This window comes from Pieris napi, chromosome 12 (genome assembly GCF_905475465.1).
Source record: "Pieris napi chromosome 12, ilPieNapi1.2, whole genome shotgun sequence".
In the NCBI taxonomy this organism is placed as follows: Eukaryota; Metazoa; Arthropoda; class Insecta; order Lepidoptera; family Pieridae; genus Pieris; species Pieris napi.
Genome location: NC_062245.1, coordinates 10,553,404 through 10,568,647, shown reverse-complemented (window position 1 = coordinate 10,568,647; position 15,244 = coordinate 10,553,404). Strand labels below are relative to the sequence as shown.

General features: G+C 35.0%; 1 protein-coding gene across 11 annotated transcripts in view; it reads left to right on the top strand.

The window, feature by feature from the left end:
* The window catches only part of LOC125054776, a 28,978-nt gene that overhangs the window by 13,147 nt on the left and 587 nt on the right, over positions 1 to 15,244 (top strand). For 2 of the 11 annotated variants that reach the window (XM_047656848.1, XM_047656847.1), the window contains exons 2-11: positions 8,283 to 9,319; positions 9,471 to 9,697; positions 10,094 to 10,221; positions 11,388 to 11,560; positions 11,743 to 11,979; positions 12,439 to 12,644; positions 12,806 to 12,889; positions 13,163 to 13,394; positions 13,743 to 13,878; positions 15,008 to 15,067. In XM_047656848.1, the coding sequence (XP_047512804.1) occupies positions 8,304 to 9,319; positions 9,471 to 9,697; positions 10,094 to 10,221; positions 11,388 to 11,560; positions 11,743 to 11,979; positions 12,439 to 12,644; positions 12,806 to 12,889; positions 13,163 to 13,394; positions 13,743 to 13,878; positions 15,008 to 15,067 (2,499 nt within the window). In that variant the 5' untranslated portion in view covers positions 8,283 to 8,303. Of the gene's footprint in view, positions 1 to 8,282; positions 9,320 to 9,470; positions 9,698 to 10,093; positions 10,222 to 11,387; positions 11,561 to 11,742; positions 11,980 to 12,438; positions 12,645 to 12,805; positions 12,890 to 13,162; positions 13,395 to 13,719; positions 13,879 to 14,158; positions 14,966 to 15,007; positions 15,068 to 15,244 lie in introns of those variants that run through there. The other 9 variants (XM_047656852.1, XM_047656855.1, XR_007117757.1 and 6 more) reach the window with 9 other exon arrangements.

Here is a 15,244-nt window from a genome sequence, read left to right as displayed (position 1 = left end):
AAATAATGATAATACAATCTATTTCATGTTCTAGTCGAACAAAAGTTACTGTTGTAGATTTACTTACCCTATTTTCTTGATGTATTATTATTACCTAAAAAAATATACAGATAAATAGAGTAAAAAACAATTTTAAAAAGTATAAAAAATCAACAGCCAAATACTAGTACTATTGAAATTAACAATGTAATTATTTTAATAATAAAAAATAACATATTCATCGCGTAATAATTGTAACAACATAATAGACATTGTCATGGCTATCAAACTATTTTATCACCCAGAAGTAATAGATCACTGCCGTGCAATGCTTTCAAGTGAAATGTGTTTAGACTTTTAAAGGAAAGGTGTATAATGTCTTTATTATTACGACATTGAGTTGTTTTTTATAGTTAGACAATCAAGTATAGAGTATTTACAATTTTCTTAACCTACAAAGTAATAATAAAAAGAAAATCAAAACAAATCTGAAAAGTTTGGTCCCTGTGGCTGTGTGACCTTTAACGCTGGCAGCATTTCCTCGCTGTATTGCGATACCTATTCTTTGAGCCAGGAAAGTACCAGCTCTGGGGTCACCGGTACTATCTACTAGGCGCCAACTTAAATCTTTAATTAGCGCCTGTGCACTTGAACCCCACGTTGGACCGTACCGAGTCTCTACTGCAAAGGGAACAAAATCGAAGTTGGAGGCAAGACTCTTATATTTGTGCCGTTTATTTTTTTCTGCCTGCTCTGCGGCCGCCCCAGCTTTTTTGCTTGTCCTAAGGAGGTGAGACGGGGCAAACTTGTCCACACAAGTAGCATCCCATACTAAAGCCCGTCCCATTTTCCAAGGGAACAACGGCATTCCATCCGGCCGCTTGCCATCGTCTCTTGCGATCTTCTATTAATCTTTGAATGTACCACTTTGCAAATAAACTATTTATAGGAAAATCTCTCCCAGTGATCAGTCGCCTCAATAGTGAAAAACATAAACAATTTTACCGCCCAACGAAAACACATCCGGTATGAATCGAAGTTTCAATCATCGCAGTGCAAAGACCTCGTGTTTGACACGAAAGCCAAAATAAACGCGTCCGATAGACAGTTATATTCTATTGTTGAATTTATCTTTATTAATTTCTTTGATGGACTAAAAAGAATCATCAAACTGTACTTTTTAGGTTAATTTAATTCCATTAATTTGTTGTATATTTCCTGCGATTGTCTGGACGATTATTAAAATCAAATATCATTTAGTCGCTTAAGTAATAAATTTAATTACTCTAAATTTATAATAAATAAAAAAATAAAACTTTATTCATGGCTGATATATATTTGTGACAAACTTATCACGACGGTAGTCCCCACACTAGGAAGGGGCCCCTATGTTGGGGGGATATTACATATACTTACTATATATCTAGTTAAATGTTAAGTATATTTAGCCAGTTGGCAAATCCACGAAAAGACTTAGCAAGAAACTCTCCGATACTCTTTTTAATCCTCTTATATTTATTACTTTTTATATATATATTTAATACTCATGGAATGAATTATGATATATAAAATACATCGAATAAGGCCGCCCGTTGCACAATATGGTTTAATACATACCAAACTGTTCGTGTGCAAAAAAATGTCGAGAAATAAATTGGTAATTTCTATTAAAGAATGCGTATAAAGTACAAATATTGAATTAACAGCCTTTGTGGCTTAGCTGACGTAGGACCGACATAGTAGCTGACCTAGGTAGTCCTTGGGATCAGTCATACATAAGTTCTTCTCTGTATGATGGTAGTTGGTACACATGTTAAAGAGTACTTAGTGTAAGCCAAGAAATGACACCTTTTAGAAAAGTCATAAACACACAGTTCTATAGTGTACTATCTAAAAATAGCGTACATATACCTAGTGGTTATTACGATATATAGTACTTGAAAACTAGATATTAACAATTACATACACCGCTCCGTAAAGCGAAATGAAGTCACGTTGTAATTTGTCTAACAAAAACTCCATGCTTTACTTTTTATATTGCCGCTCCCATTTTGAATTCGTTTGAATAACGCGGTAACAATGACCTCAGTAATTTAACAATGTACTGCAATTATAAATGGTATGCGCCGGCGAATTTGTATATAATAAATAGTATGTTTTCATCATTCATCCTGTCATAGAAGACTGGTGTAAATTTTCGATTAAATCCAACAAATTATTGCAACGTTTTTACCTTTTAATTGTTATGTCTATTTCGGAGCAATTCTGTACAACAGCTTGCTTTCTGAGATGTAGGAAATAGTAGCAATGGATCGTTCCAAATACGCTTGTGAAGTTTTTTGGTAGACTCTAATGCAGTGTCTTAACGGTGGCGGGATATATTTTATTTTTTATGTTTTTATTTCTCATGTAAGTGATTTTTGTTTTTAATGAGAATAAACTTCTTTAAAAATAGATATCTGAAATTCGGACTGATCGCCATTGCTTATAATGTCTTTGTCTAAGGGAATCTTTTCGATTTTGTTAAATAAACTTGTAATAAACGAGATACTTGGAAGGAAAACCTTACATTGAAATCGGAATCGCTATTAATTTAAACCAGCTGACATTGTTCAACAATAAATGTAATTATATTCTAGATTACAAAGAAATTTATTTTTAAATCTCGCATTGTTCTTAATTAGACAAGATTGTGAAAGCTGTATCAAATTATAAGTGTCCGCCCCGAAGGCAGGGCCTAAAGCACAAAGCTCGTTGAAGGCTTTTGTTCTATTTCGGTGGCTATTCAAACAGTATTCCTATTTTGGCGCATCTTACGTCAAAATTAACCTAATTTTTTCCGCATCCGGTGTTCAGAGTTGTTTATGGTACAAAATTATGATACCATCATAGCTCTTTATGGGTCGTAGCTGCAATCAGTATTCGCCATCAGAACCAACTTCGAGCCTTTTTGCACGAAGATTTACAGGTCCTCAATGCAGCCACCAGCAATTTCTTTTGCCACTTTGGTGCTTTCGTCATCACAAGTTTCTTGTATTTTTATAACCGTGAGAAAATGCTATTGGCATGTTTTCCGTAAGTCCGGGATATGTCAGACTCTAACCATACCGAGTATCCTCTCTGCTACTGAGAGAGCCGGCTGAGACTGCTATATTTATGCGTATGCTCCTTGTGAAGCAGAATGATAACTATCTCTTCTTCCAAAAGACACTAGTATAAATCTTCTAACCAAGCGAGTTTGATGCTTTTTGAATTTGGAGCTATTTTTCATTACTTACTCCTGAGTATTCAAAAAATCATTTTATAAAGTACTTTTAAATCGTAAACTTTTAGTTCGAGTGCTTTTCAGAGACCGCAAGAAACTCAACATTAAACTTTCACACAAGTTAAAGTGCCTAGTTATTTATAATTTTTCTTGCTTTTGTAAGCATATAATTTCAAGTAGTGTTAATCACTCTTGCTAACTAGATTAAATATTATACTATTAAGAATATTATACTATTCGAATACTATTCAGTTTGTTCTGAGTAAACATTTCCAAGAAAGCCTCAAGTGCAAATATTGGCCTAGACATCCCATTGTTTGCTCACAATCTAGGCATTTAGTGTTGACAGGAGTAAGACAGCTTTGGATTTAACGGATATAAAAGGAATATGTGGATTAAATGTTGGAATACTTTTTATTTATATTTAAAGATAATTAAATAGTAGGAATTAATTAAGTTTTGCTTATAGCGGCCAAGTTTAAATTAATTAAAAAACAATTGATTAATGCTAAAAAAATTGAAGGAAATGTGTTACGCATATCCATGGCCGTGGTGGTGGAGGGTATGTGGGACCCGCTACTGTGCATACCCACTAAAATCAAGCAATCGCTCGAGGCAGGACAGGCCTTGCATCCTAAATGCATCAAGGTTATTCATCTGCAAAAAAAACTTACGACGTGACCTACTGACTCCTTGATTTGTATGAAAATGCTCACATTACCGAGCCTAAGCTATTGTTACTCTCATACAACTATATTACCTTGCATAATGTACGTGACCTATTTTTGGTTAAAATGTAACTTTCAATAGCAATACCGCCTATAAAATCTAGCTGACCCGACAAACGTTGTTTTGCCATGTATTATATTTCTAAGAAACATTGTTTTAGTAATTAAAATCTCCAATAATCAAAAATAGGGGTTAATCGTAGAGGGTTGAAAATTCGGGGTTGTATGTATTTTTGTATCATAAAAAAATAAAACAAAAAATTCTAAAAGATATTTTTTGGGGTGGATCACTTAGGGGTTTGAAATATAGATAGTAGCCGATTCTCATACTTACTGAATATGCAAAAAATTTCATAAGAATCGGTCTAGCCGTTTCGGAAGAGTATCGAACATTGTGACACGAGAATTTTATATATATAGAGAAGATACATACATATAAATTGTGTTATACAAATACTCCCGATAGTCCCGATTAGAATGCTTGATGGAATTAGAAGTATTGGTGCTCTTTTCTTGAACACATTCCACAGTACCTACGCGGCAAAAAGTGCCTTAATAATAGGGTTATCAGCTATTGTATAGTAATGATGGCTAAGCATTTCTTGAAACACTGTTGCAATATGCAGTAACCCAGTTACAAAACGATTTACTCGGATTCGACAATCGCATTATGCCATATGGATTCAAGCCAACGCTTTATACGAAATAGGACAGTTAAACTGTGGTAAAGCTTTTACGAGAGCTTATCTTTATAATTTATGCGTTGTTAATAGTTATCTTATCAAGGTTGGTTTAATACATATTTACAAAACACGCCTTTAACAGATTTTAATCGAAACTCAGAGAGCTAATAATAATAAATAAAAAAAAATATATATCAACAAAAACTTAAAAAAAAGTGCGTGCGTGCAAAGTACACATTTCAGAAGTGAAACTTCTTTGGCAAACTAATTTTTAGTTTAGTCTTGTTCATAAATATGAAATATAACAATTATAATAAATAATAATATAACAATTTAAAATTCAGATTCCCGAGACTTAGAGGGAGGGTAAAAGGAAGATATGCTAGGAATTTAATTGTTATTAATATATTAAAAGTGTCGAAAATTAATAGAAATTGAATTTAAAAATTTAATTTATAAAATTTAATTTTTAAATTCATTTCTTCGATAATGACAACAGGTGGCATTTTAATTTACAATTCGTCATTTGAGAATACAATAAATTATTTTGCATAAAATACAAAATACTAATATTTCATAAATTCTCTTTACGAAATTATAATTTTAAAAATAGAATTTCTATAAGGTAATTCGCCCTTCTCACTCTCTCTCAATCGGTCTCAATCGCTCTCTCCCTTTTTTTCGACAAAAACGCTGCACATCTTCGTGACGCTAATATTATTATTATTGCGTTTCATCCGTAAAAATGTAACCCTCATACGCCTAAAGAAGTTTCACTTCAAAAACATGGTACATCGAGCGGCCTTTCGGTTATAAGCGATTACTTCCAGGCAGGCAACGCGTGCTAAAAGTGAGCTAAGAGACTGACAAAACTGCCGGATTATATACCCAGCAAGGTCATTCCTCAATCGCTTAGAGCCCATCTTGTTTCTCACACAGATTTCCAGGTCTCAACATATCTATTTGACTTTATAAAAATGTATAGAGCGAACTTCATCGAATTATATGAGGGGAGTACCCTCTTTTTCCTTACAAGATACATTTGTTTATGTAACTATTTAGTTCAAGGAAAATATTATAAATATGCCGTTCTAAATGAACTGAGAAAGTTTGTGAAAATCTATACTTAAAAACACCAGTCTTTGTTACTATTTCTCACGATACATTGATATAGCTGTTAGTGTATTTTTTGTTAATTAGATCAAAAGATAAAGAATTGTAGGTAAACCTCGGCTTAAAACGGCTTATAACTACAACTGCCGTGGTCAAATTCTATTTTCAAAATACCAGTTAAAATCGTTCTAAAAACAACTTACACCCGTTTGTTTCTCTAATCTACAACTTTTTTTTTGGGTACTACCCACATCCCATGTACAATGTATCAGTTAAATGGAGTGTGAGAGTTTCTTGCCAATTCATGACGTCTATTCTACGCTCTAAATTTTAGAGTTATTTAACGTGTTTGATGTACATAAGTGTGTATATACAGGATCATTGTCTTTAAAAATAATATGTCAGGTGTCTAATAAGTAGAGAGAGGTACATAATTGCAATGTAAGTTCAAAATGGTACGTCATAGCGGCATTCCTTGTATAATTAGCAGTCTCCGGTCGGCAGACCGTTGGTTTCTGATAAAAATAAGCTCATTTATATACAATGGACAGACTGCTTGTCGCCGCACATCTAAATGCCTTGAAGCTTTATCGCCTGTAGGCCTCATTAGTCATTGATCCCACCATTTAATATATATAAGAGTTTTTTTAATACATGTGTCTTACTGAGACATCATGGAACATTACGATCTAGCCTAAGTCCTAACTTAAGACTAATAAGTAATTTAAGTCTATCCTATTTAACATAAAAAAGTGTCCAATAACACTACTTACAGTCTCTATAAAGGGAAGACACTGTTCTTGTGTTCTATTGAAGTTATACTTCTTTTGGCGCGTTAGGGAAAAATGATGAGAGTAAATTTTTACGATGCCCGCGCTCACCGTCACAAAAAACCCGACACCCTGAAGTTAGCTATAGTCAACATTTTAGTTTTTTTATATTATTAGTGTCGTTTTTTCTACAAACGTAGAATAAAATTTTTGAAAAGATTTTATCATCTTACGCCAAAGAAGTATAACTTCTAACGCGTACATAAGTACACACTCGTTTTTTTCATATACCACTGCTTAGCACTTAAGACTAACGTGCACTAACACTAATTCAAATCGTTTTGTCCTTTTCAATCTTCTCACTAGGCCCACGGTGTCTTTGAATAGTATTGACATTCACGTGATGGTGGAGCCTTTTTGTTCGTGGGCTCCAGAAGTCTTTTTAATTATTGTGGTGATGTCCACTACATTAAGGTTTCGATGGTCCAATTAAAATGATTAAAACAAATTCTGTAAAAACTTAATTACTCCGCTGGCTCCGCGACCCAAAATGTGTTTTGAAAAATATTTATTTCAATTCCATTATAGAACAGTGAATAAGACACGAATCTTGAATATTCATTATACTCATATGAAGTAACTCCTACGCAATCATTTGAATAAGTTTCTATAGTGTTGTAACTGCCTTGTAATCATGTTAAACGTAATGAATTTTTGAAGTTATACTTTTAGCGCGTTAGGGAAAAATTATGGGAGTAAATTTATACGATGCACACCGTCACAAAAAACCGACACCCTGAAGTTGGCTATAGTCAACATTTTAGTATTGTATTGTTAGTGTCGTTTTTCCTACAAACGTAGAATACAATTTTTGAAAAGATTTCTATCGTTTTACGCCAAAGAAGTATAACATCTAACGCGTGTACATAAGTACACAAACGTTTTTTTTTTAAATCAAAAAGAAGTGTAAACAATAGAGCGTTGTTGGTAGGTACTGAGGGTCAAAAGTACATAAGTGAGTCAACTGAGTACAGATGTCAAATTGCTTTTAAATGGCCAAGTTAAAGTTTAATGGATAGACGTCGCTCATAAATCTAGCTGCACGATAATAGTTTAATAATAGTCGGGTAACTGCAGGCAATCTTTTCAATTAGTTCAATTGCTCAAAACTACGTACGATGAATATAAACTAGGAGAGAGGCTGTTTGAATCTCATTAGCGTTTCTCAAAGGAATTCATTCCTCTATTCGATTTGTTTGTCTTTATGGCTATGTATTAATCGCTATTATATATTATAATAATTATTATTTATTTATTTGTTCAGATAAAATAATCCATCATTATGTTAGTATAAACTTACGGACTAGTGTTAGTATATTATTATTAAAAAGCTAAACATAAAAACCTAAAAACCCATGAAACATTCTATTGAAATACTTTCCTATTGTCTGTGCAACATCATCAAACGTCATGATAAACACCTTGCAATCAGAGGAATATATATACCCTTATGTTATGATCGCCAATTAGTTTGCTTTACAATCTATACAATATTCTTTTGTCTTGATAAAACAGACACTATAAAAGAAGCCAAACAAAAGACGGTCGTGAATATTCTGGGGATGAAACCAATAAGCCTTACTAGTGGCTATTTTTATATCTTAGTAGAAATAATAACTGTTGGAAACGACAAAAAATTCATTGTACTTTTTCATTTGTTCGAATAACGTATGTATTGTTTCAGATCATGACTTAGCTGCCAAATATGGAGGAAAAAACTGTTAATGTCGCTGACGCCCAAACTGGGGCTTCAGCTGAAGTTAACATTAAAGATACGTCCAGTGTAGTGGTAGTCGATATAAAAATAGAAAATGAGATACTAAAAGAAGAAACTCAAAATGAAAGTGGTGTTTTAGTTGAAGTGTTTGAAGACAAAGACTCAGTTTCTAAAGAGAACTCTTTCATTGAGAATGGTTTGTGTGAAACAATAGACGATGCACGATCGTTAGGTGACCTAGATAGTTTAGCGGCAGGAGACGAATTAGTGCTTGGGGCAGCGGGCAGTGACAGCGGAGTAGAAGGATGCGGCCGAGCGTTGAGCAGTGGCGGAGGATCTCGGTCTTGTGCATCAAGTGTAGTTTCCTGCGGCTCAGGTTGTGGTTCAGAGAGTTCTTCGGTCGCAGGGGCACCTCCAAGACCAAGAAAACGTGTCAACGTAACAGTCTCAGAGCCAAAGAGAAGTTCACCGATTACATCTACCCCTCGCCCGACAACGGCTCCTAGAGGACCAAATCTAGCCACTCGTGATCGTGCCCGAAGCAGAGAGAAACCGATACTACCCGAGAAACCTCGGCCCTTGACTCCAAAGCCTAAAATTAGACCGACTACAGATCTTCCGAATCTTGTCAGAGAGAGCCCCGCGTTACGTGCCAAACAAACCAAAACTTCCGCCGCTAGATGTAGAACGCCAAATTCACCTCAGACTGAAGAAAAGAAATGGCCAACAAATGGCCAGAGGCTGACCACTGATGCAGGAGCCACTCGTGTGGCGGCTGATAAATATGGAACCTTGCCGAGAAGGAGAAGGGACGATCAAGAGATGTCGCCGAAACATGACAGTAGCCCACCCTTATCTAGACGTCCCACTGTCACGCGTTCAGCGTCCTCGAGAACAGCTACAAAGACGCGAGTAAAAATATACGCTGAAAAGACATCGCAAACTGTTTTGTTGGGTTCTGATATTGAATCCGCTTTTGGAGGCGTCGTTCCCAATATTGAAAGGTTATTTCCTTGTTATTATTATTCTTTATTTAAAAAATAGATATTAGGGAATGAATAGTATAAATATAAATTTTCAGTAGCTTTGACTGTAATTGCAAAAAACAGCGAAGTAAAAATATTTATTCCACCCTTACAATTTATTTGGTTTCAGTAGAATAGAAGTAAATCGTTGTCATCGTGGAGTGCAAGCAAGTGCAAGAGACACGGAGACACCACGACTTGCAGCAGCCAAGGCTGCAGCAGAGGCCGCTGCTGCCGAGGAAAGGGAGCGCAGGTTACACGCAGAAGCCCAGTTGGCTGCCGAACGGACTGCAAGATTGGCTGCCATCGCAGAGCTTGAAAGAAATTCACTGCGGCTTTTGGAACTGGCTGGCGCAGGTAATTTTTCAGAAATCGTCCAAGTACTTTAACAGTACGGAATTAAATATATCTGTACATCATTTATTATAGTATCTCCTATAACATTTCTATGTCTGACTAAAAAAACGACGTATATTTTTCAATAGAAATAAAAATCCAGATTAAAACTTTATTTAAAAGAACTTTTGAAACTTATTTTCACAAGTGAATAACTTTTGAGAGTTTATATTAATTAATCGTGGTTTACATTTTACTTTTTAGGTGTGTAACTTGAATGAAATCCGTATACAATTACGTGATAAGCCCGACCTAATTAATGTCAGTCACATGTATTTACGATAACGGGTCACGGCTTCTATAGGGCGCCTTTGTGTTGTCCATTGGAAATTTTAAAAGAATCGTTGACAATTTCAGGCGCTGGCGCAGGCGCGGATGGCTGTCTGCGAGCACTGGAAGAGCAATTGCGATCCGCAGAAGACCTAGCAACTCGGCAGCGAGCAGAAAACGACTCGTTGAGAGACCACTGTGACAAGTTACACGCAGTAAGTAGTTCTATAACTAATCGTTTCCGCTATTGATAAATTGCCCTACTGTTTCGAAAGGGCTTTGACTTGTACATAGTTAAATAAAGGTTAATAGTGCATACTGTATATGTTCATATATTGTCTACAATCTACTAATATATTTATAGAAATAGAATTTCTATCAATCAATGTTCTAATGCGTTAATGAGAACCGTTAAAACACTACTCGCATTTTTTCATAAAAAAGAGGGTAGGTCTATGGACATTATATTTTAAATATTTAATTCCTTAGAAATTAAGTCTATGCTATAAATCAAACCCCTATAGAAACAGAAATGTATGTAATATTTTTATTTAATCAGATTATTATTTCTTTAATTTATGTGGGTAGCGCATAATTTCATTATTCAATGTTACGTATGGAAATTGAAACTTAATGCAGTAAATATTTAAAATCTGAAACTCGGAAGTGCCTTGTGAACTTGAATAGTATATAATGAGGTCACATTCATAGTTGGAAAGTTGACGTTGAATTTTAGAGCTAAGCTTCTAGGAGTAGAAGTTGGTCGTTATGAAAAATGTTACCATTTTATAAATAGAAATATTTTTTGTTGTCACTAGGACCGCTGGGTGTAGTGCGTGCCTTATTGGTTTACGTATTAAGCGTATACCTTGAAATATAAATTAAATTTTTAGACAATACCATAATTTGTTGTTAATTGTTTGCCCCATGCTCTTATCCAATAAATAACCAACGTAAGAATGCTTTTAAATTATATTTAAAAAAGGATTATACGTTTTAAAAGATATCCTATACGGCACGGCATTACGTTATGATGTATTTATTTATTTTTTTTACAAAAGCTTGCCAACGCTCGGCGCACTGGTACATAAAAAAAAATCAATTATTTAATGTGACAAGCACTTATAGGCAAACATAACAAACACGAATATAAAAAAAGATAGATTATTAAAACTAACGGAAAAATGTTTTCAAAGTGTGAAGGGAGCAGCTATGAATATATGAATATTCAGAGAATGATGATCATGACAGGAATGTCCTGTCGCTGTCCTGTCGATTTTCGCATTTATATTAAAGTCTCTGGCAATAAAGAATATATATTTCTAAATCTCTTGGTGATATCTGCCAACCTACCAGATAACGCATTATATTTTTTTTCCAGGATGCGTGCAAAGCCCGTGAAAGGTCACGGGTCTTCGAAGCGCGTTTAACAGAAGCGGAGCGTGAAGCGGCGGAAATGCAGGACTTCTTGGCCGCTGAGACTGGAGCTCTTGGGGACTCGCTGCTTGATGCTGAGAATGAGATTGCCAGGCTCAACGCTGACCTTGAGAGAAGGTTAGGCGAAAAGCAGCTTAGGGTGTTAAAAAATATATTTAGAGGATGTATATTATATATTTCATAGAAAAACTATTAATAATTAAACTTTATCCATGACAGAAGTATAGTTGTGTCATTACATCTTATCATTGTATTATGTATTCTTTGTAGTCGGTTTTTAACTGATTAAAACATTTCAGACGTGGTGAATGCCGTCAATTAGTGCGAATGTGCGAACAACGTCGTCAAGAGGCGTTGGCCGCGTCCGCTCGCGCTCGTTTCGCAACGGGCGCAAGTGTGGGTGGTGCTCACGCCAGCGCGCACGCACTCGACGCACTCGCACGAAAACTACGCACGTTGACTGATGCAGTGCGAGCGGCTTATGCGTTGCCACATCATGCTATACAGCCAACTGTTTTTCACAATGATGCGTACAGGTATGTCTATAAACAAATTATTAAAATTTTAATTGTAATAAAGAACTGTTTTTTTTTTATATTTTGAATTTGACACATATTTGCTTTTTTAAAATAATTCAATATTGGCGTTTATAAGTGTAATATAAATAAATGAATTTTTATTTGATTTTGCATAATCCTAAATACTACATCGTTTATATTATTACTATTTATGTGAAAATACAATTTACATTAAGTAAACACAACAATAAACTTATCGTAATTCCATGAAGGAAACATTCTCAAACCAGAACACAAAAGAGAGTCAAATTTGAGTGTGAATAGCCAATCATAGCTTAAACATGAACTTACTACAAACATTTCTTAAACTTTTGGTCTAAAGATGAAACTTTTTTTCTTCGCACTCTCAAGCCCATTATTAGGCCTGAGAGCTGGTAGTTTTACGCCGTTTTTTTTAATTCTATGATATAATTGCAGTCGTAGCGACAGCGGCGATACACTGTCCCCTGAAGAGGAATCCAGAGGTGGTCTCCTAGGAGCAGTGGTACGTGCACTGCGTACGGCAGCGGCGAGCGCGCCCGTACTTACGCACGCTGATGATGATCGCTCAAGGATATCCGATGATAATGATTCAGCTGAGTTACTTGATTCGGAAACGGAGCCCTGTTTGGTTACTGATCCGGGTACGTTCTTTATTTTAACTTTTTAAAACCACCAGATAGTTTTTCTTTCCAGTTCTTGTTCGTTTCATTAAAAGATAATGATGTCGTGGCATAGTGGTTAAGTCATTTAGCACATAATAAATTATTAATAATATAATTTGATTCCCGTTGATGAATTTCAGAATGTGCAGAAGAGTGGTGGTCGGGCGCCTGGAGTGGTGAAGAATTGTCTCCCGAACGAGATTCTTTCGGGGACATTGATAAAGGTCTGTCACATTTTGTTAAATACCGAAATTTAACTCATAATATATTTTTACTTTTTTTTTATATAAATACGCGAAGCGGCTTGTGTAATATCACATTTACTAAAACAGTTTAACACTTGTTTCGTCTCTTCATTTCTTAATCATTTGATTATTTCAACATTATCAACCAACAGAAGTAAAATAAAATCAATCTAGCGTATTTAATGTATTTATGTATGTGACACAATGAAATCGATAATATTATTATTCATATATAATTAATATATTAAACAGATCCAGAATCTAACTCCGGATCTGAGCGCGAATCGCTCCGGAATCTATCAGCGGCTATTGCGCAAAGGCAGAGAACCGAAGCGGAAGCGGAAGAGGCGGCTCGGGGATGTCTTTTGGACAAGGTGGTGTTATTGGACCAAAGATTGGCGGAACTGGTTCGAGCGCTCGCATTGGCCGCCGCCGCCGCGAGGCATAAGGACGCGCCCGCTGCTACGCTCGCTGATACGCTCCGGTACGTGCATACGTTTACTATTTTTCTGTATTTTGATTTTTAATTCAGGCTAGACACAAAACTTATATTATACTTCGTGCTTAATAAAAATATGGGCGTATTTCATTTAAAAAACGTCACTATTTTTTTTTTTTTTTTCATTAAAACAAGGCAAGACAGAAAAGTTTTTGTTAATAACCTCCTCCAGATTTTAGCAATAAATCAGTTGTCAAAAATTAAAGTTGATGGATCTTCATCACAATATTATTTTAGAGCCAAAGCTAGCGATGGACTTCATTTGCATTTCCATACAGCTACTTCATAACATTCTTACTGACCTATACAGTATCAAAACCGCTTCCACATTAGGTGCTCAGTACATTCGCTACCTTACAGGGAGAAGTTGGATGTGACTGAGAAAAACGTGGCAGACGTGGTCGTGAAGAAATTAGCGGAACTCGATGCCTCAAAACACATGATGGAGCAGTACAGACACTCCATTGAAGTGAGTTGTTTATTCGTTACATATCGTAAAAGTTGAGGAATGTTTAGTATAAATAATTCTATCAATAACAGTTAGGGTAAAAACCATCGTTCAGACATAGCATACGTATTGGATTGACTGATTTCGGATTTTTTCTAACACATTCCAGGCGATGTTAGAACGAGATATTATATTATTAATAGCTATGCAATCTCCGTTAAAAAGTTTAACAATCAATTTTTTTCGAATTCGATATTAAAAATGTAGGGCCGCAAGTCGTAACGGTTTTAATATGAAACAGGTGTTAACATTCAGGCCCTGCTTGGCGATCTCGAGTCAAGAATAAAGATGCGAGGTCCGAACCCAACCGTAACGTACACACACGCTTATAGACGCACACTCACGTATACGTTTACGTATGCTCTCTTACACTTCGCTTTATAGTATTATATTTTAATTAAAGGGTGTAATTTGGTACACGTTTTGTTTTGTTCAATCTTATTGTTCAGAACTATCTGGGTTTGACATTTTCTACGGTTTATTGAATGAGTATTGGTATAATTGTATTTATATGATGATGTAATTTGGTATATATATATCATAGTTGTATTTTATCATTTCTAATCAATACTGATTTTGGCAAATATACTTATTACTTAGCTGTAATCATATCGTCAAATAACTATGTTCTGTACGAATTTTACGATGGTCAAGTAATATTTTAAAAATCGCTTTTAACATACTTTTCTTAAAGGCGATCTATTTTCACTGTAACACACTATTAGTTACATATACTTATTATGCTTTGGCTTTATTTACGTTCTACATACACATACTCTTCGAAAGAATGGCTTATATCCGCTTAGGATATTGCGATATATATTTTCTGTAGTGGGCCTTACAATTATATACGTATAAATTATGTATTATAAGCTTATTATATGTGTAGCATTATATAGAGAGCATACATAGCTGATGGCGGTGACTCGCGACCTCGCACCGTTTGTAAATTATCCACGGATTTAAATGTACATAGAAACCGACGCTTACGAAGAAAAGCTCGCAAGACTTTTTGCATAGTTCTTTGGCATTCGTATAGCTTCGTTACTTTTTTTGTGATTTGTGTAATAAATGATAATTAATTTCACAGACGCTCAAAAATCAACTGGTCCAATCCACTGAGGAGGACGACGTCGAAGTAATTGAACGGGTAATTGTAATTAATAAAATAAGTAATTCATAAAATAATAATTGTATAGACAATTATTTTAGAAAAAAAATAAATAAATAAATGCTTCTAATTTTACATTTACTGCCAGTTCTCAAATCAAGGGCGTAGAACGGAGGACTAGTACTGGAAATATACTCTCCGCCATTCTTTTTAATC